Source organism: Siphateles boraxobius, unplaced genomic scaffold (genome assembly GCF_051911475.1).
Source record: "Siphateles boraxobius isolate OS27281-9 unplaced genomic scaffold, OSU_SipBor_1 25, whole genome shotgun sequence".
NCBI lineage: Eukaryota > Metazoa > Chordata > Actinopteri > Cypriniformes > Leuciscidae > Siphateles > Siphateles boraxobius.
Genome location: NW_027508866.1, coordinates 5,086,097 through 5,107,500, shown reverse-complemented (window position 1 = coordinate 5,107,500; position 21,404 = coordinate 5,086,097). Strand labels below are relative to the sequence as shown.

The 21,404-nt window shown below is 38.9% G+C and overlaps 1 protein-coding gene across 1 annotated transcript in view; it reads left to right on the top strand.

Annotated features, from left to right (window-relative positions):
• The window catches only part of slc22a23a (solute carrier family 22 member 23a), a 30,074-nt gene extending 14,647 nt beyond the window's left edge, over positions 1 to 15,427 (top strand). Inside the window, exons 3-9 of the mRNA XM_077242129.1 lie at positions 1,455 to 1,623; positions 2,586 to 2,713; positions 6,183 to 6,285; positions 7,044 to 7,288; positions 9,160 to 9,195; positions 10,051 to 10,177; positions 11,792 to 15,427. Of these exons, the coding sequence (XP_077098244.1) occupies positions 1,455 to 1,623; positions 2,586 to 2,713; positions 6,183 to 6,285; positions 7,044 to 7,288; positions 9,160 to 9,195; positions 10,051 to 10,177; positions 11,792 to 13,121 (2,138 nt within the window). The 3' untranslated portion in view covers positions 13,122 to 15,427. The remainder of the gene's footprint in view (positions 1 to 1,454; positions 1,624 to 2,585; positions 2,714 to 6,182; positions 6,286 to 7,043; positions 7,289 to 9,159; positions 9,196 to 10,050; positions 10,178 to 11,791) is intronic.
• Positions 15,428 to 21,404: the final 5,977 nt, after the last annotated feature.

Genomic DNA, 21,404 nt, shown 5'->3' with positions numbered 1-21,404 from the left:
CAAAGTATACTTCACTTTTATATTATTTCAAACATTTTTGTGAAATTTTGGCTTAAAAAACACAAAAAAACAAAAAAATGCTAACTTTCTCTAAAATATGACAATTTGGTTGATATTTTGTCTAATGCAATACACTCACATATTTTAAAGTCCCCTGTAGTCACTAATTTTATTCTTTAAAACTCATCTTCAATCACCAAAATGACATATATAAGCGTTTTTTGGTTCATGCGTGGTTCTATGAATATGCAAATGAGCCCCGCCTCCACTCACTCACTCAGCTCAGAGATCCACTGGTTGACGATCACACGTTGATCTGATTGGTTACAAGGTGGTTTGTGACGTCAGAAACACCAGCGATTTCAAAGCGTGTTTTTGAGACTGTCTTTGTTTCACAGCAGTTTTAAGCAGAAAATACTCAGCAATGCTGTCGACTTATGAATTTACACATGATTTGTATTAAAGCGTATTAAAAACACCACATAGACATATAAACAACATTAAAAGCTGGATTTTCTCCACAGGGGGACTACTTTTAAGATATGCTTTCAGTTAAAATGGTTCAAACATGCATTTTAGTCTGTGACTAGACTAAAGCCTTGAGGGTTAGTGTTTTGCTGCGGCTGCATTACACAAACGACTTAATATTTAAAAAAGTTATATATACTAAGTGAAATTACATTGGTTACTGAACAGATAGGATACCATCCTGAGTTAGGAGGATGCTGTAGTAATCCACTGATCTACAGTTTATCTGAGAAAGAAAGTGGTTTGCCTGTCGGCATCGTGAACACGGTTTCAGCTCGAGCTCTTTCGAGCACAGAGAATCCTTTGGTTGCTCCTCATTGAAATTCCAGGCTCTTCTGAGGGATTGTGCAGTCACTGAGTCGCAGTATTTTCTGAATAAGCTGTTGGCCCATGTCAGGGGCTGAGGCATGTTCTGTGAGTTGGCCATCATTTGATTGTGCAGTATTGGTCTGTCATTGAAGGCCAGCCCTGTGGTCTGCACTATGAATACTAATGAGCATTAGTTCACTGTAGACAGATGACAGGACAGAAGCCTTTGAATCAGGCTCATGCAAGAATTACGGTGTTTTAAAAGTCCCATAACTAGGGATGCACCGATATGAACATTTTGGCCGATAACCGGTAATTCTTTATATTTGAAAGCCGATAACTGATATATTGGCCCAGATATCTTGATATATTGATCCAGGTGGAGTCACACACTAGATTCCACTGTTGGGACAGAAAGACGGGATAGAGGGATCAAAACATTTCAACCTTTTCTGTCACAATAGGAAGAAAAATAATTGTTCAAATGTGCCATTAAAGCTTGCAAGTCAATATGGCTTAACCGTTCTTTAGAAGCTAAATAAAGTCATGCCTCAAGTCGTTTTAAACTGGCTTTAGTGTGAGTTGTGGTTATGTGATGGTGTGTTTTTGGTCTGCAGGGATTGAGCTGTGTCTGCCGGGTTGGCGTTTCTCCATGACCATGGTGGCGAACTTCATGATGTTGGCGGGTCAGCTGCTCATGCCAGGACTGGCCGCCCTCTGTCGGGATTGGCAGATTTTACAAGTCGTCATAATCTGCCCCCTCTTACTCATGCTGTCCTACATCTGGTGAGTGCCGCTGCCGTTCTTACAACCAACATCTCACTGTTTATTTTAATTGTGTTTGAGTTTACAATGAAAGTTTACAGCAATACTGCAGCAACTGAAGCGAGCAGCAAACACATCAGTGCACTACTGTTTCCACACTTCATTAAGCAGCTCTGTCGTTTTCCAGTACGTTTCAAAAGAGAAGTTTCTTAAGAACCAATTTAGCACATTAGAAGGATTATATAACACAGTGTTCCTTTAGTAGTCAGGAAAATTGGGATTTGCTTCACAGTTAAAAGCCTAAAAATAAAGTATTTCAAACAATAACAGTAACTTTATCACACACAAATAGTAAATTAACTATTTACCATCAACCATTATTAATTTAACAGTCCAATAACGGCAATGTGTAGCATGCTAGCAACATACTAAATCATGTTAACAACATGTTAAAACATGGTAGCAATGTGTTAAATCATGCTAGCTACAGTGTGTTAAATTAGGCTAGAAAAGTCATGTAAGCAAAATATTAATCATGCGATAAGCATGATAAAACATTTTTACAATGTGTTAAATCATGTTAGCAAAATGACTGAAATACGATTATGACTGGAGACACATCTCATAATGTATAGAATACAACTTCTTTGTATACAAACTTTAACATTTTAATTCATTGGGAAACATTAGTTAAGACATTGTGAACTAACATTAACAAACAATGAGAAATTGATTTTTTTTTACTAACGTAATAACTGCTTAAAATATTTTACTCACTGTTTGTTCATGTTAGTTAATGTTAACAAATGAGACCTTATTGTAAAGTGTAACCAGAGAAGATATTTATCATCATATGACATGGAACCACTTAATTCTTTACTTCATTCAGTGATGAAGTGTTTAGTCCAGATTAGATTAGGTTAGAGCCCGTTGTTTAATACGTTGTGATCATTGTATAGTAAAGTATCTCCTTCATGCTCCAGGATTTTCCCAGAATCTGTGCGCTGGCTGCTTGCGACTCAGCAGTACAGCCGCTCCAAATGGATCTTGGAGCGCGTCGCCAAGAAGAACGGCATCGATATAGAGCATGATGCTGAAGAACTCGTGACAGGTACACAACCAATGACAATACAGATGATGGGCCGTGTTTATAATGTGAAATATATTCAATAACTAGTGAAGCCAACTTTTACAGCTATAATATAATAGCCACCTGTTTCAAGCTAAGATATACATTTGAACTAAGCAAAATATGAAGAAAATATTGCAAAATAATACCATACTTAGAACTGAACTACATCGGAAAAATTGTAAAATGACTGAAAGCAAGCCAGTCACTAGTACACTGTCCACATTCTGCTATTAACAAGTCAAAAAAACTCGCTGTTAGCAGAGAAACAATCAACCGATAGTGGATTTTACCGATAACTACGTTGGACCACGCTGGCCGATAACCGATTAATCGACCGATAGTGGATTTTACCGATAACTAGGTTGGACCACGCTGCCCAATAACCGATTAATCGACCAATAGTGGATTTTACCAATAACTAGGTTGGACCACGCTGGCCGATAACCGATTAATTGGCCAATAGTGGATTTTACCAATAACTAGGTTGGACCACGCTGGCCGATAACCGATTAATCGACCGATAGTGGATTTTACCGATAACTAGGTTGGACCACGCTGGCCGATAACCGATTAATTGGCCAATAGTGGATTTTACCAATAACTAGGTTGGACCACGCTGGCCGATAACCGATTAATCGACTGATAGTGGATTTTACCGATAACTAGGTTGGACCACGCTGGCCGATAACCGATTAATTGGCCAATAGTGGATTTTACCAATAACTAGGTTGGACCACGCTGGCCGATAACCGATTAATCGACCGATAGTGGATTTTACCGATAACTAGGTTGGACCACGCTGGCCGATAACCGATTAATTGGCCAATAGTGGATTTTACCAATAACTAGGTTGGACCACGCTGGCCGATAACCGATTAATCGACCGATAGTGGATTTTACCGATAACTAGGTTGGACCACGCTGGCCGATAACCGATGAATCGACTGATAGTGGATTTTACCGATAACTAGGTTGGACCACGCTGGCCGATAACCGATTAATTGACCAATAGTGGATTTTAACTAGGTTGGACCACGCTGGCCAATAACCAATTAATCTACGATTATGGATTTTACCGATAACGATAACTAGGTTGGACCACGCTGGCCGTTAACTGATTAATTGACCGATAGTGGATTTTACAGATAACGGTAACTAGGTTGGGCCATGATGGCCGATAACCGATTAATCGAGGATAGTGAATTTTACCGATAACAATAACTATGTTGGACCACGCTGACCTTTAACCAATTAATTGGCCAACAGTGGATTTTTAACGATAACTAGGTTGGACCACACTGGCCGATAACTGATTAATCAACGATAGTGGATTTTACTGATAGCGATAAATAGATTGGAACACGCTGGCCAAAAAGTGAATAATTGACCAATAGTGGATTATTAACGATAACTAGGTTGGACCACACTGGCCGATAACCGATTAATCGACGATAGTGGATTTTACTGATAGCGAAAACTAGGTTGGACCACACTGGCCAAAAACCGAATAATTGACCAATAGTGGATTTTTAACAATAACTATGTTGGACCACACTGGCCGATAACCGATTAATCGACGATAGTGGATTTTACTGATAGCGAAAACTAGGTTGGACCACACTGGCCAAAAACCGAATAATTGACCAATAGTGGATTTTTAACGAAAACTAGGTTGGACCACGCTGGCCGATAACCAATTAATTGACCGATAGTGGATACTAACAATAACTAGGTTATTGACCTGATATTTAATTTTAATACCCAATTTTCAAATCTTTTACTCTGTTCAAAGAAAGATAAAAATAAAGCAATGATTGCTTTTATTAAATGGTTATAATAATTCTAATACTGTATGAGGTAGTACTGATGTAATGGGGTCACAGGTGTATGTTTGCAGAGTAATTTACAACAACTTCAAACGTGGCTCATCCAATCAGAATCAAGGACCAGAACTTTCCGTTTTATAGACCATTTTATGTTCCCAAACAGGAAAATGAGTGGATGGCCTTTTTTGCGATAAACAGCTATTATTCTATATATAATTTTGGGAGGGTAAAAACTTACTGGGTAACATTGAGGGAATGAAGAATTTGCTGATGAAAAGGCATAACTGTATGAGATCATGGCTCAGAACCATCTTTTTGGCTAAGTTTGTGTGGTGCTCAATCGCACCAGTTAGTGTCTTTATGTTTGGCCCAAAGCATTCTAGCTATGACCACCAAACTCGGCTCCACCGTTTCAAAATCCATTTAAATGTTCTTTCAAATTCACCTTTATTTATTCACCTTGTTCAAAACCGGTATGGCTTTCTTCTGTGGAAAGCAAAACCGGTTTGTCTATTGGACTTCTATCCGGTTTCTGCATTTTACCAGACCTCAGTTTCCTGTTGTCCAGGTGAAAGTTGCTTGCACAATATAAAGTCAACATTGCAAATTGTGTTTGTGCTGTTACTGCTGACAGTGTAAGCACTCGTGAAGCCATGGTGACTGTCTGTGACTACCAAAATACAGCATTACATTCACAACATATCCTATTTATTGCCTTAATGCATGTTCATGGTCATATCACTTCTGTTTCATGTCTACTTTAAGACATTAGAGCACTCAGATGTCCTGTGATATACTGTATTTGAGTGGAGTCCGTGTTATTCGGAGAAATGTCACTGGTGTACTGAATATGATTTCTCCAGTCTTGCACTTTTCACAATACACATTGTTCAAAGCAGCTTTATAGAAAATCATGTTCATGTGGATAATATCTTAATATTTCATGTCTTATAGTTGCATTTAGCAGATTTGAGCTGGGTGATTTAGTTTACATCTTGCGACGGTATAAGCAATAAAGAGTTATGCTATATATTAAATATAACCTTGCATAAGTATACTGGATGTATGCGGATAAAATTGGACATACTGTACTTCTATATTCAGATTTAAATACGGCATTAATATAGTTTACATTTTGCAATGAAATCAGTCAGGGAGTTGAGATTTTTATATTGTATATTGCTGTGGAGAAAGTTGGATATAATATATGTCCAACTTTATATAGAGAGCTGTGCAATAATACATGATGTCTTTACACACACACACACACACACACACACACACACACACACACACACACACACACACACACACACACACACACACACACACACACACACGCAGTTATATAAAAAAGCCATGTTGTTCAGCCTAGTGTTTGATTTATGCATTTATGATCATCTTTCATGATGTGATGTATTATGCACTGCTAAAATCTTTCTCCTCCAGAATGTGATGTCTCAGTGTGAAGAAAACAGATTCCTTGTCAAACTGCAATATAATCCCATTTATTCAGTCATCCCGTGGCAGGAATAGCAACCCTGAAGGGAATTTAAAATGTATATGTGTTTGGAGCATTAGAAGATTTTGAACAAAAGTTTTCTTTTCTACATTGGTTTCAGAGCTCAACCGAGCCCTGCCGAAGCAATCCAAGAAGACCTGCATTGTGAAGATGGTTGGCACAAGGAACCTGTGGAAGAATATAGTCGTGCTCTGCGTCAACTCGTAAATTCATTTTTATTACGCACCAATCTGTGTCCATTTGCACATCTAGTCTAGTGTGATATATGTTGATTATTAATTATTAAAAACATTCTGCTGCTATTAAAGTGCTAGTTCACCCAAAATAAAAATTCTGTTATTTACTATTTACTCTTCCTCATGTCGTTCCTAACCCGTTCATCTTCAGAACACAAATCAAGATCTTTTTGATGAAATCTAAGAAATGTCTGTTCCTCCATCGAAGGTCCAGGTAACCAAAACTTAGGAGATCCATGAAGGTCATAAAACTGCTGTAAAATGAATGCATATGAATCAAGTGGTTTAATTCAAGTCTTCTGAAGAGATACGATCACTTTATATGATTAACATTTCATTTAGGATTTTATTCACATATAAACAAATATACTGTACACATTTGGCACATCACGCACATTTGAGTGACATGTGACATACTTTACTATATGTGACATGTTCTATGTATGCGTGTTGATTATTGTTTGTATGTAAATAAAAGCCTAAATTAAATCTGTTCATCATGTATGTTCTTCACAAGACTTGGATTCAATTAAACAGCTTGATTATTAAGCCTTTATGGATCTTCAAAGTTACCTGGAAGGGACAGAAACCTCTCAGATTTCATTAAAAGGGTATTCATTTGTGTATCGAAGATGAATGTAAGTCTTACAGGTTTGGAACGATGTAAGTATGAGTAATTGATGACAGAATAACCCTTTAACGCTCTGTGTCTCTCCCCCTCTCAGACTGACGGGTTATGGCATACACCACTGCTTTGCACGCAGCATGATGAACCAGGACCAGGACGTCCCGAACCAGAAGAGCATATTTCATGACTTCTATGCCCACTACTACACCATGGCGGGCATCGCGGTGGCTTCATGCGTGTCCCTTTGCCCTGCGGTGGGCGTGATGGGCCGGCGTGGGGGACTCCTCATGTTCATGATCATCACAGCCCTGGCATCTCTCCTTCAGCTGGGCCTGCTAAACCGTGAGAGAACACACACACACACACACACACACACACACTGCAATCACTGCCCGACCCTGGTAGGGCAACATTAACCCAATCATATAGAAACACAGTCATGGGAAACGGTGACTACATTTACATTCACATGCAGAAAGCAACGCTCTGAGCCTTCATTTAAACACCAACCAAATGCCATTTTCCCTTTGCCATTGAAGAGATTAAAGGGATAGTTCACCCAAAAATGAAAATTACCGCATGATTTACTCACCCTCAAGTCATCCTAGGTATATATGACTTTCTTCTTTCAGACGAATACAATCAAGAGTTATATTAAAAACATGTCCTGGCTCTTCCAAGCTTTATAATGGCATGAATGGCTGTTTCTGTTTTAAAGTCCATCAAAGTGCATCTATCCATGATAAAAGTGCATCTATCCATCAAAAAATTGCATCTATCCATCATAAAAGTGAATAGATGAATAGATGCAATTTTATGATGGATAGATGCACTGATGGACTTCAAAACAGAAACAGCCATTCACTGCCATTATAAAGCTGGGAAGAGCCAGGACATTTTTTAATATAACTCTTGATTGTACTCGTCTGAAAGAAGAAAGTCATATACACCTAGGATGACTTGAGAGTGAGTAAATCATGGGCTAATTTTCATTTTTTGGTGAACTATCCCCTTAAAGGAACACGCCGACTTTTTGGGACTTTAGCTTATTCACCGCATCCCCCAGAGTTAGATAAGTCCATACATACCCTTTTCATCTCCGTGCGTGCTGTAAGTGTTTGATGCACCCACCGCTAGCCTAGCTTAGCACAAAGACTGGATGTAAATGGCTACAGCTAGCATACTGCTCCCAATAAGTGACAAAATAACGCAAACATTTTCCTATTTAAATGGGGTTATTTGTATAGTCACAGAGTGTACAAATCACAAGGTCATATGAGACACAGACATCTTTTAACCGTATAAATATTGGGAACTATGTTCTCAGAAGGCGAAGCACTGCTACTTGGGCGGAGTGATAACCGGTTATCACTCCACCCAAGTAGCAGTGCTTCGCCTTCTGAGATCACCTTGTGATTTTTACACTCTGTGACTATACAAATCACAACATGTAAATGGGAAAATGTTTGCGTTATTTTGTCACTTATTGGGATTAGTATGCTAGCTGTAGCCATTTACGTCCAGTCTTTGTGCTAAGCTAGGCTAGCGGTGGGTGCGTCAGACAGAGTTACAGCACGCACGGAGATGAAAAGGGTATGTATGGACTTATCTAACTCTGGGGGATGCGGTGAATAAGCTAAAGTCCCAAAAAGTCGGCGTGTTCCTTTAAGAGAGTTTCTGAGGCCTTGTATAGGCTCCATTCTTACAGATCGTGCATGTGTGTTAAAACACCAACATCTAAAGTAACGGAGCTCCCCGTGTGGGGAACCGCATGTACAGGATAAGCAGGTTAAACGATATTTTACTGACCCTGGATTCTGGTAAATCCGCTGTGTTAGTGCTGTTAGATCTGAGTGTGGCGTTTGACACTATTGACCACTCTGTCCTCATCTCACGTTTGGAACACTGGGTGGGCATTAAAGTCTGTTCAAAGCTGAGTTGAGTTGAGTTGAGTTGAGGTTAAGAGTGCATCATTAACACACACGTCTATTACTGGCTTTCTGCTGTGCATGTAAACATTGTGAATATATCAGAAGCTCAAAACAAAAGCTATTAACACTTCAGATTATTTTAGTGGGAATTTGAAGCGTACTACATTTTACAAGCACAGATGCATATCTTAATGTATTTCATTACTAGCCATGAGCTGCAAACCACAGTTTGACATTTGTTGTTGTTGTTTATCCCCTGCATGTGCTCCGTCCATGATGAAGTGTTCGGGAAGTACAGTGTTCAGCTGAATATTGCTGGTAAAGTATAAACACAATGCTATTTATACAGTTTCTCTTCATTGTTTCATGATTTGGCATGATATCACCTATGCCAGTTTAATATGCGGTTCAAGATTATAGTAAAATAATTTTCTTTTCTTTTTTTTCACTAGATTTGTACATATTCTTTAAATATCTTTTAATTTAAACAATAATGCTAAATGTTAAATAACTGGAAAAATCCTTTATTTTTTATTTTTCAGAGGTACTTTGTGTACAGAGTAATGTCAGGACAATTATACACAACCTCAAAAACCGGCTTTTAAAAACATGTTATTTTGGTGTGCATGTAAACATAGTTCATTTACCACAGTCTGTAAGATATTTCCAGGTATGTTTTGTCTGTCAAACCGCTGTCAAAAAGCTTGAGTAAATCAGCCAAAGCAATGTAGAGGCATGATTAAAGTTCTCCAGAACACACTTTTTAATTATAAAAAAAGGCAAGAAAGTGTTTTTAAAAATATACCTCATTGTAGCAGAAAGCACTTGAGGAGAACGTGAGGCTGAAAAAGAACTAAAGCTGAAACTTAATTTGACATTGCAACAAGATAATCACCCAATACAGAACAAGCAATAACATCATTTTTAAACTGGAAAGTATTTGCAAGAAAGCCTTCAAACGTCAAAACAGATGATGGTGCTCTATGCTAGGAAGTGGGCAAAAGGTTATCCATGCGTCCCTGATATCCTTAAATGCATATTGGTTGAAAACACACTTTTTTTTCATGAGCTTTACATCATTTTTGTATTAAGTTACATATGTGATGTTTCTTTTTTGAGGAAAAAACAGTAAATGACTCATCATCTTGTGTTCTTCTCTCTGGATCCCCACAGATCACAGCACAAATACGCTGAAGTACAACTTTTCTGTGGCTTTCTCCATGATTGGCATGTTCTCCTCCCACGCTGTCAGCAACCTAAGCATCTTTTTTTGTGCTGAAATCACCCCTACTGTTATTAGGTAAGCCAGGCCACATGGGCCGCAAGATTATGGGGAAAATCATAAAGGCTAGAGGTCTTTCTGGTTTAGACCTTCCTGGTTAGGAATAATCTGTATTTCCCCCATTGATTTTTATGGGTTTTTAATTCCAGTTATGTTAGATAACACTTGGTGGTAAAATCTGATAATGCATAAAAACCCTTTGATGTTTAGGGTCCAGTGTTTTGATAAATATCTGTTTAATTTTAATGGGGCCCATATACTTTTCATGCATCATTTTATTTAATTTATTAAAGCAGGCCATTTATCTATATTAGTTAATGTGTATATAGTATGTGGTGATACTCCATTTTACACATGGTGATACTTACATTAATACTGCTTTATCCACCTTATTTTGCAAGGCAGAAGTAAGCAGTTTTCTGTGAATATGCGATACTTCCAATTCATTAGCCGTTATAGGGAAATAACTACAAGAATAACAGTGCAGTAAACTGTGAAACTATTTGCGCAACAAACCAGTGTTTATAATTAAAACAATACATTAACTCTTTCCCTGCCATTCACGGAATTTTCCGCCAATCTGTTTTTCCACTGTTATACGGTAGGGGGCGCTATTACACATCATCTGAAATAATACGTTACCTCCAGATCAAAACAGGCGAAGAAGAAGCAGAGGCAAGCGATAGAAGCATTGCTGACGCACATGTAAATTATAACGCAATCATCAGACATTCAACAGCATATAAATCAAAACTCCCTAACGTTACCGAAGGAAATGTCGAGCCCATGAAGAAAACGACTGTGAAGCTTTGGGTGTTGATGGACTCAATTTATGTTTTGATCATCATTGTAAATCTGATTCAGACTTAGCATTTGCCAAAAATTAGAAAATTTGTTCAAAATTTTGCTTTTTTTTATTAAACTTACCCATATTCAAGTGTTGATTAAAAAAAAGAATGAATGAAGACACACCACAATCACTAGAATAGTTTTCCCCCCCCTGTTCTATCTTTTGATATATCGGTAACACTTTACGATAAGGTTAATTAGTTAACATTAGTTAACTACCTTAGTTAACATGAACTAATAATGAACAATTCTTCTACAGCATTTATTAATCTTAGTTAATATTAACTTCAACATTTACTAATACATTATTAAAATCAAAGGTTGTATTTGTTAACATTAGTTAATGCACTGTGAACTAACATGAACAAACAATGAACAGCTGGATTTCTATCAACTAACATTAACAAAGATTAACTAATACAGTAACAAATGTATGGCTCATTGTTAGTTCATGTTAGTTAATGCATGAACTAATGTTAACTAATGAACCTTATTGTAAAGTTTTACCGATATATCGCCACTAAATATTCAGAGGCCCACGAAAGTTTTGTTGAAATGATCAAAAATGCTGGTGGTGACTGGCAACTTGTTTTAAAACGCTGGAAGGGAAAGAGTTAAAATAATATGGCAAGAAATACCAGTTTGCAATATCAACCAGCATGACAAGCATTTACGAGACGACACCGGAAGCCAGACACATTCAATTTACAAATGACCGCACCCAATCTTACGGTAAAATAAGGTGTATATCCCCCTAACCTTGTGCTTTTGTGTGCTGTATAGGGGCGGTGGGCTCGGCCTCGTGCTGGCCAGCGCTGGTTTCGGCATGCTGACAGCCCCCATCATGGAGCTGCATAACCAGAAAGGCTATTTTCTGCATCATATCATTTTCGCCTGCTGCACTCTTATCTGCATCATTTGCATCTTGCTGCTGCCAGAGACTCGCAACCAACCCTTACCAGAAACATTAGCGGATACTGAAAGTTACACAAGCCAACCGTTACTGCCACCTCGCAAGCCGGGCGAGCAACGCCTTCTACTGACCAAGTCCGACACCCGCGAGTACGCAAGGGTCGGCGACACGCCTCTCCACGAAGCAGCCGCCACTGCTATTTCCACTATGGACTCAACTGCCTCATCCGCCATCGATCTTGCCATGCTCATTGATGCCCCTGTCCAGCAAGTCACGGGTGAGGTAGAGATATTCAGCATGAAGACCTTGACTTCTGCCCAAGAGCTCAAGCACACCACTGAGGAGTATCCCAAATCTGCAACCACTCCGGAGTCGTCTGCCGAGGATCCTCTCCTCGCCTCTATCCCTAACACCTCTACACCAATTACTGTTCACTTGTCTAAAACAGAATCCCCTCCTGATGTTGTCCTAACTATTATGTCGTCTCCCAGTGCGGACTCCCCTTTGTTTAACAATCATGCCTCTCCCTTATCAACCAAAATCCAAACTCCTTCATTTGTAGATAAAGCTATTCCTCTTGCTTCAGAGTCTCCCTTACCAGGGGCTAATGATTGCAACATCCAAGTTGAAGTGGGCTCGTCAGGTCCTTCTTCTTCACCACCGCCTGTCAGCGACTCTAGCGTACACCTGACAGCGTCCTCCCCATCAGACAACGCCATTCCTCTCTGCGCAATTAACCTGTCTGATCCATCACCTACATCCACTGGACAATCACCCAGTCAGTCTTTAAATGACATTCCTCCCTCTTCCTCAATAGACTCTCCTGTTCAACTAGTCTCTGATATTCTAGCCCCTTCCCCAACACAACTCTCATTATCACCAGTACTAGACCCATCTGGTCAAGTTAATGGCATCCCAGCTTCTTCACCCATTGATTCCGGCACTCCCTTGTTACACTTAGTTGCTCCACCTACGATGAACTCCATAGGATCTGGTCCCCCTTCACCAGCTCCACTGGAGTCTTTAGGTAATGCCACTGTGGATTCAACCGCAGCTCGTGCCACAAGCACAGACTCTGTTACAGGATCTGGCCACCCGCTCATGGCGGACTTGACCGTTTCCTCGCCTATCGACTCAGGTATTCCTACAGACGCTGACTTGAACATCACGGAAACCAGTGGGGAGACGTCTTCATCATGACAGACACACTCGCTCCACATGGCTTGATGGGCAGCCTTATTATTCTTACTGCTTTTTATCAAGAAGCAGTTCTTGCCGTGGGGAGGCATTGTTAGAAGTATTGTTATTTTCCAGCAGCCATGACCCGAAAATGGCGAAGCAAGGAGAAGGTATAAAAGGATTTGACTGAAAGGGAACAACCATGCGCAAAGGGTTTTTATTCTCCTTTGGTTTCCAAGCCTTCTTACTGCGGTGCCAGTATCTGCTTTTTTTGGGCAGCTAGATCCAAAATTCCATGCGTTATCATTGAGCTTCTATTATTAAAAACGCTAAGAACAATAGTGTCAAGTTCTTACTTGAGTTACTCTGGAATTCCATGTAGTCTAGTGGTTAGGCTTACTCATACATGCTTGTTTGATAGTAATTAACATTTAGGATCAAATGTGAGTAATGTTCTGTAATTAACTGACTGGAATTAAGTTGCTATATTCAGGTGGGAATACAGCATCTGTGAGGTCCAGTATCAAAGGGAAATTTCTCAAAAACCCAACAGTGTATATTTAACGCTGGGAATGTTAAACCGATGTTGTCCTGAAGTGAACGGTAAATACCTCTATAAATTAGGTGTCAAATAAGCAGTTCATGTTCGGGAAGTATATGTGACGAACCATAAGCATATTTTCAAACCTGTTGTAAAATAGATACTTGCACAGAGACTGCTCAGTGGTGTACGTGTGGTATGTTTTATGAAGCTAATATTTTTTGCTTGAGCTAATCGCTGATTTTGGTGGGGAAAAAATTATTTTGAGGAATACAGATGATAGCCTACTTCATGGCTGTGTAAACGACCCAGGATACACTCAATCAAGTGTATGCAACAGACTTATTCTGAATGTGAAAAAGTTTTGTAATTTATGCTATTGTGGTACTGATGTACAGTGGTACTGACTGCTTTACTTAAAAAAAAAAGAAAAAAAAAAGGTTATGTTGTCTGTATCAATGACTGTACGCCCATTGGTATTTTGTTACCATGTCTGTGTAAATGTATGTGGCACTTTATCGTTCACAATGACAGAAAAAGCATGTGAACATCTAAAATGAAACTTTCAATGAATGATTTCAAAGTAATGAGAACAAATATGAATTTTGAGGAATGTGTACAATTGTCATCTTTCATTTGTGGTCACTTTATATTCACAGCAATAATGTCTTTACAATATGCGACCCATATGAGTTTAAATCATTTCAAATATCCTTTTTTTTTATTGATTTGTATCTCCTTAATCACAGTGAAGAGCATTAATATTAATTTTTTGATGTCTGAAATTGTCCCCTTAAGTGTTGTATCATGCTTATCTGTAAGTTTGGCAATAGTTGGTCGTGATCAAGGATAAAACTACTAGAAGAAATGTTCATTATGACATATGGATTTAAACCTGTATGGCACAAAATGCAACATTACTAAATTGGACAACTTGGATTTTTCCAATGATTGTGGGATATTTTTAATCAATCCAGATAACATTTAGTTTAGTTTTAGTTTATCTTCAATAAAAAGTATTATGGCCCTACAGTTTGTAAAACTTTTAAAAACAGTTTTTGATTATTTGTTACTTTGTCTTTTGTGTTTTGTTATTCCAAGGACGGGCATTTTCTTATCGAATATATCATGGCCTTCTTCTGGTGACGTCCTTTAGCTTTCACTACTGTATTCCTGTTTAGCTATTCAGGATATCTTGTTACATTTTATATGAAGCATCACACTTTTCCATTTTTTATTTCCAATCTGACTCGTTAGCATGATTTATTTGGCTTTGTTTTGCCTCAAGCCTTTTGTTTTTAAACAGTCATTCAATGAACCTAGCCAAGAAATTTGTGAGAAAAATACTTTATGTAAGAGTGCAAATACGGAAGTGAACGCTTGGTCGGTGCATGAGTAACACCTCAATACTTGTGAGCAATAGAGTTACCTTCAATGCTTGTGCCATTAAGCCACATGTATTATGTTGTACAATGTTATTAACATTATGTGTTATGTTGTACAATGTTATTCAGGTAGCTTCAAACATATAAAATCTAACTCTCTGAGCAAGATTGTCTTCAAAGTGTTGATTTGCCACGACAGTAGTTGATCTAAAAGAGAAAACTCACCTGAAGACTTGAATCTACCGTCTGCTGTACTGTATACTTGTGTTCTCAATGTGTCAAGACTGTAGATTAACACACAATACAATGACACATGTAACTGAGCTTGTGTAGCTAGAAGTACTTGTGATCATTTACTTTTTTGACCCAACTCTCCTCAATTAAACCAAACTTAGCATTAAGTTCATCTGTTCCTTCACTCATTATTTGACACTCCATTAGACATCACAAGTTTTTCATTAGGGTCAAATCGGATCACAAACAAAATTTTCCTACACGCTACACAGCTCTAATTGACTATGACTACATTTAAGAAAGCTATATTGTGATTCCCATTATACAGAACTCACAGAAATAATAACAATATTCTTAATATTCTCAATTCAAAGGCTGCATCCTTCGAAGACCGTGAAGATCAGGCAGAGTGTTTTTATATGGGACGGTCCAGCCTACAGAGGATTGTTCTTGTCGCCTAACTTCTGTGACAGCTGCCGTTGTAAAATCCCATCGTTGTAAATAGTTAACCTTGGTCCATTTATGTATATGATAAAGATTACATTCCTTTGCGGCCCAGGGAAAGAAGCACGTGTAATGCAGCCTTTGAAGGACGCAGCCTCTGAATTGGGACACACAACTTGTTTTCAAGTTGCACCACTTGACATGCTAGACTTGTGCGCATAGCATGTGAAAGTCGGCTGTCAATGGGAATAAATAGTGCAGTGTTTAATGCTAAATTGCTGAGGTACTGTATTCTTCACATCGGTCCCAGACAGCAACATAGTGTCGGCCCAGTTCCGGCCCACATCTGGGCCGTGTGGAATCCATGTGTGCCAGATGCGGGCCAGATCTGGGCCGACACTATGTTGCTGTCTAAGGTGGATCAAACACTATATTTGCCTCTTTAACAGTATCTTTTTTGTAACCTCTTTCAGATTTTATAAGAACTAATTGTGGTAAAGCCAAAACATGTCCTGGACACCAGATCTGTCATCTGTGACTCGGTTTGACCTAGAAAACTGAATTTTAGCTAGTCAATGTAAATTCTTCCAAATTCTTAAGAATATACCTCATTGACAAGGGTATTTAATACAGGTATTGCCTGAGAATGTATGCTCCGCTCCTAAAGCACAGGCAAGAGGATGAATGTCAAAAATGTATTGTTTTGGGTTACATGTACATTTTTTAACATACATAATGAACTTGTATATAAAGTTGTATGTGTCGTAATATACTTTAATGAATAAAATATATTTGTTGAGATATTTATTTATTTAATTACTGATGGATGTGTAAATATGCTGGCTGACAAAATAGTTATCAGAAATCGATTATAGATTATATGTATTATAGATAGACCCTGTAATCCAGAATAATCAGTCAGCGGTTTCGTTCTGTATGGGACCAGGTTTCTCCAAACAGCTGACAATGCCTCATGGTTTACTACATCTGAATCCGCATACAATTGTCAGTGGTAAAAAATATTGCTTTACAGTCAGTTACATTATTATTTTATTTATTTTGCAATGAATGCTCATTCGCAGAGGTGGGCATAAATACATGAAAATATATTATGTAAATGTACATAAAAATACAAAATAGTAGGGATGGGCGATATGACCGTATCACAATACGAGTGAGTTTCACAGTTAACAAAAATATCATGATCTTATTTAATATACAGTATATAGAAACGTGGTGCTATGATAACGATATTTTGGATACCAGTGAAATTTCACTATTCTCAATACCAGTTTCAATACCACAGCAAAAACTAATACTAGGCTTACTAATGTAAGTAAAACCTTCTCAAGCAACTATTGAAGACAAGTAAAGAGACAAAGACACAAATGACAAGCAATAGGACAAATAAATACACCAGAACAAAGATAAAGAGTGTTATGTTTTTCAGGTCTACCTAACAGTAAGAACTAATATAGAAATCGAATAAAGTAATTAAATGTAAAATTAAACTGCATAATCTTCACTGTATGAATTAAATACACACTGATATTTATTAACGCTGTTAAATTTTATTCAGTCTAGAGCAGTGAGTGATTTTTTTTCTTTGTCTTTTGTTGTTTGAATAACATTAATGACATACAGCAGCAGGTTTATTAGGCTGCTGTCACTTTAAGAGCGAATGCACTGATCCAATATACTGTTACACATCCAATTCTCCCGACAGTTTACCTTTACTCAAAACATAAACTGGCTATATTTACATGAATACTCACCTAATTTTCTCATCATTTTCACATCATTTTGTATCTATTTTAACATTAAACCGAACACAGAAAACTGCCGGTCAGTATGCAAATACTGCATTCAAGTTCTGTTTTGTGGCATATTGCACTTTTAATAACTCTTTTTGACATCAAGCATGTCCTATTCTTTATTAATGTTCGTTCATGTTTCTTTATCGCGCTAATGTGTCAATAACTAAAAGCACTTAAAGCTACGCAGATATGCATACACGTTATATAAACGATATAGAAGTTGTTAAATTAATTCCACGAAATATATCGTCATATCACCCAGAAAGCAAGCAGAAGGAATGTTTAAAGAGGTGGTATAATGCCCTTTTCACAAGATGTAAAATAAGTATTTGATGTCCTCAGAGTGTGTATGTGAAGTTTTAGTTCAAAATACCCCACAGATATTTTTATATAGAATGTTAAAATTGCCACTTTTTGAGGGTGAGCAAAAACGCACCAATTTAGTGTCTGTCCCTTTAAATGCAAATGAGCTGCTGCTCCCGGCGCAGGGGGCGGAGCTTCAAGAGCTCGCGTCCTTTTACCTCACACAGACATGCACTGAACATTTCAATAACTTTTAGCCTTTTATGTTCAAACCGGAGTCAGAAAGATGGAGAGACTCAAGAAGTGACAACTGTAGAACCAACAAGACATTTCTGAATGGTTAGTTGGTGAATTTATGAAGCTGATGTGGAGTTATCTTAGTTATCTTAGTCATTGATTAGCATATTCTGTCATGATAATCTATAAATTGCGTTCCCAGAGTCGGGTTTATGTAAATTTTAGGGTTTGCGATGTCACTAACCCGGGAGGAAGCTCATGTAGTTCCTACCAGCCGTTTGTTGTAGTCCTCAAAAATAAATTTCTTTAAAAGCAAATATCTCCCTTTGCCTTGAACTTCGAGCGTTGTAACTTTGCAGATGTTGTTTATGCTCAAACCGCAACATTACACACCAACTAAAGTTGAAAAGTGAAATCATAATCAACCACCCCTTTAAACACATTTGACTGGCTAGTTGATAAAACCAACGCTATCAAGACTGACTAATGCTATGTTTCCCTTTTATTCCTTCATGTTGACATGTTAAAGGACAACTCCGGCGCAAAATGAACCTTTGGTCTAATTACACATTGGTACATAGTCAACCGTTCTCTGAGATTTGTTTTCATGATTATCGAATGTAAAGAGTTTTATCTCTAAAAACTGTTTAGCTTATAACGCTAGTATATAGGGCATAGAGTAATGAAAATAAAAATCGCTAGTTAATACCACTAACAAGGCTCAAAATAGCCCAACGCTAACACGGTAGCATAATGAGGGTCTCGACCTGCAAACTGAAGCATTGAGAACGTTGTAAGTGTACAGACAGTTTAATAACAAGATATTTTATAAAGACAGTCCACTTCGAGTATACAGGAAGGAGCTATCTTTGGAAAACTGTCTAAACCAATCGAATCATGAACGCCGAGCCAGTGCGCTGAACTGTCTTGGAATCTCACATGGTCTGTTGTTTCCGGGAAAAGCACAATATGTACACGTAGCCTACTGTTCGCTCACCTTATCACAATTTCTGGCTCGTTCACATCTCACCAGCGCACTGGCTCTGCGTTCATGATTCCACTGGTCGAGACTGTTTTTCAAAGGTGGCTCCTGCCTGTATAAGCGATGGTACTGTCTTTATAAAGTATATTATTATTAAACTGTCTGTACACCTACAACGTTCTCAATGCTTAAGTTTACAGTTGCAATTGAAAGATGAAGGAGGAGGAGGTGGAGGAGGAAGAGGAAGAGGAAGAAGAGGAGGATGAGGAGGAAGAAGAAGAGGAGGAGGAAGAAGAGGAAGGAGGAGGAGGAAGAGGAGGAGGAAGAGGGGGAGGAGGAGGAAGAAGAGGAGGGAGGAGGAAGAAGAGGAGGAAGGAGGAGGAAGTGGAGGAAGAGAAGGAAGAAGAGGAGGAAGAGGAGGAAGAAGAAGAGGAGGAGGAAGAGGAAGAAGAGGAGGATGAGGAGGAAGAAGAAGAGGATGAGGAAGAAGAGGAGGAAGAAGAGGAGGATGAGGAGGAAGAAGAAGAGGAGGAGGAAGAGGAAGAAGAGGAGGATGAGGAGGAAGAAGAAGAGGATGAGGAAGAAGGAGGAAGAGGAGGAAGAAGGAGGACGTGGAGGAAGAGGAGGAAGAGGAGGAGGAAGAGGAAGAAGAGGATGAGGAAGAGGAAGGAGGAAGAGGAGGAAGAAGGAGGACGTGGAGGAAGAGGAGGAAGAGGAAGAAGAGGAGGATGAGGAGGAAGAAGAGGATGAGGAAGAAGGAGGAAGAGGAGGAAGAAGGAGGACGTGGAGGAAGAGGAGGAAGAGGAAGAAGAGGAGGATGAGGAGGAAGAAGAGGATGAGGAAGAGGAAGAAGAGGAAGAGGAGGAGGAAGAAGATGAAGAGGAGGAAGAAGACGAGGAGGAAGTGGAGGAGGAGGAAGAGGATGAAGTGGATGAAGAGGAGGAGGAGGAAGAAGAGGATGAGGAGGAAGAGGAGGAGGAAAAGGAGGAAGAAGAGGAAGGAGGCGGAAGGAGAGGAAGGAGGAAGTGGAGGAAGAAGAAGAGGAGGAAGAAGAGGAGGAGGAAGAAGAGGAGGAAGAAGAGGATGAGGAGGAAGAGGAGGAGGAAAAGGAGGAAGAAGAGGAAGGAGGAGGAAGAAGAGGAAGGAGGAGGAAGTGGAGGAAGAAGAAGAGGAGGAGGAGGAAGAAGAGGAGGAGGAAGTGGAGGAAGAAGAGGATGAGGAGGAAGAGGAGGAAGAAGAGGAGGAGGAAGGATGAAGAGGAGGAGGAAGAGGAAGAAGGATGCGTGGTGGAAGGCAAAACAGAGGAGAGGCAGAAGAGGACACAGGCACATATCTGATGACATAAGAGCCACTATTGTAGACCATGTTGTCAATCATGGCCTTGCAATGGCTGAGGTGGGTCGAAGGGTGCAGCCGAATATTGGGAGATCAAATGTGTCCTCAATAGTTCAAACGTTTCGAAGAGAGAACAGGTATGTCCACCAATGTACAGTGCACTGATACTGTAAGCAGTATACTTCCTACAATGCTTCATATTACAGTAGTCCACTTGTATTTTCACAGCATACAGAAATATACTCTACACAGATACATACTGCACCCACCTGTATGTTTTACAGTAGTGTTCGCATAGTTTTTGTCTATGTGAAAGTGTGCGATGCATCACTGCAGTTTTCCCCACAGGACTGCAAGATTACCTCAAACCGACACGAGGAGGCTATTTGCACCATGGTCCGAGCAAACAATGCCATGAGACTTGCCATTTTTGTGTTTTTCTTTCATAAAGTAGCACTAGTAAAAGCTGTGAAAAACAAAATCCTGTCCAGTCTCTTTTAATCAATAACCCACATACAGTAATGTAAATAGTACAGTTGAAATTGATATAGAAGTGCAGCCTTGTGCATTTTCAATACAGTAACTGTCATCCAAACTGTAGCCTAAGTTTACATCAGGAAATACTGCCAAAGTACAGTTACATTGACAACATGCCTAAACATTTTGACGACCTTGTTCGTGAACAATGACTCAATGAATTATCATTCTGATGACACTGACATGATCATTGGCATGAATATACTTTTGAGAGATGTACTAAGGATTTTTAGTAACTGACTAGCTTTAGAAACATATCTATTATATATTGCAGTTTGTACAAATTGGCCTGAGAAATACACTTTTTTGCACGTGTTAGGGATGATTTGAAAAAAGCAATTGAGAAAAACTGTAATGAACTTTTCGGCAACGAAGAGTAAAAATAACTAATTTAGAGCAATCGATTTAAAACTTAAAAGCTGCTCCTCCACGTGGCTAAGCGTGTAAATGTATGTTATTGCCAAGCGATTAAAGTTATGAATGTTTATT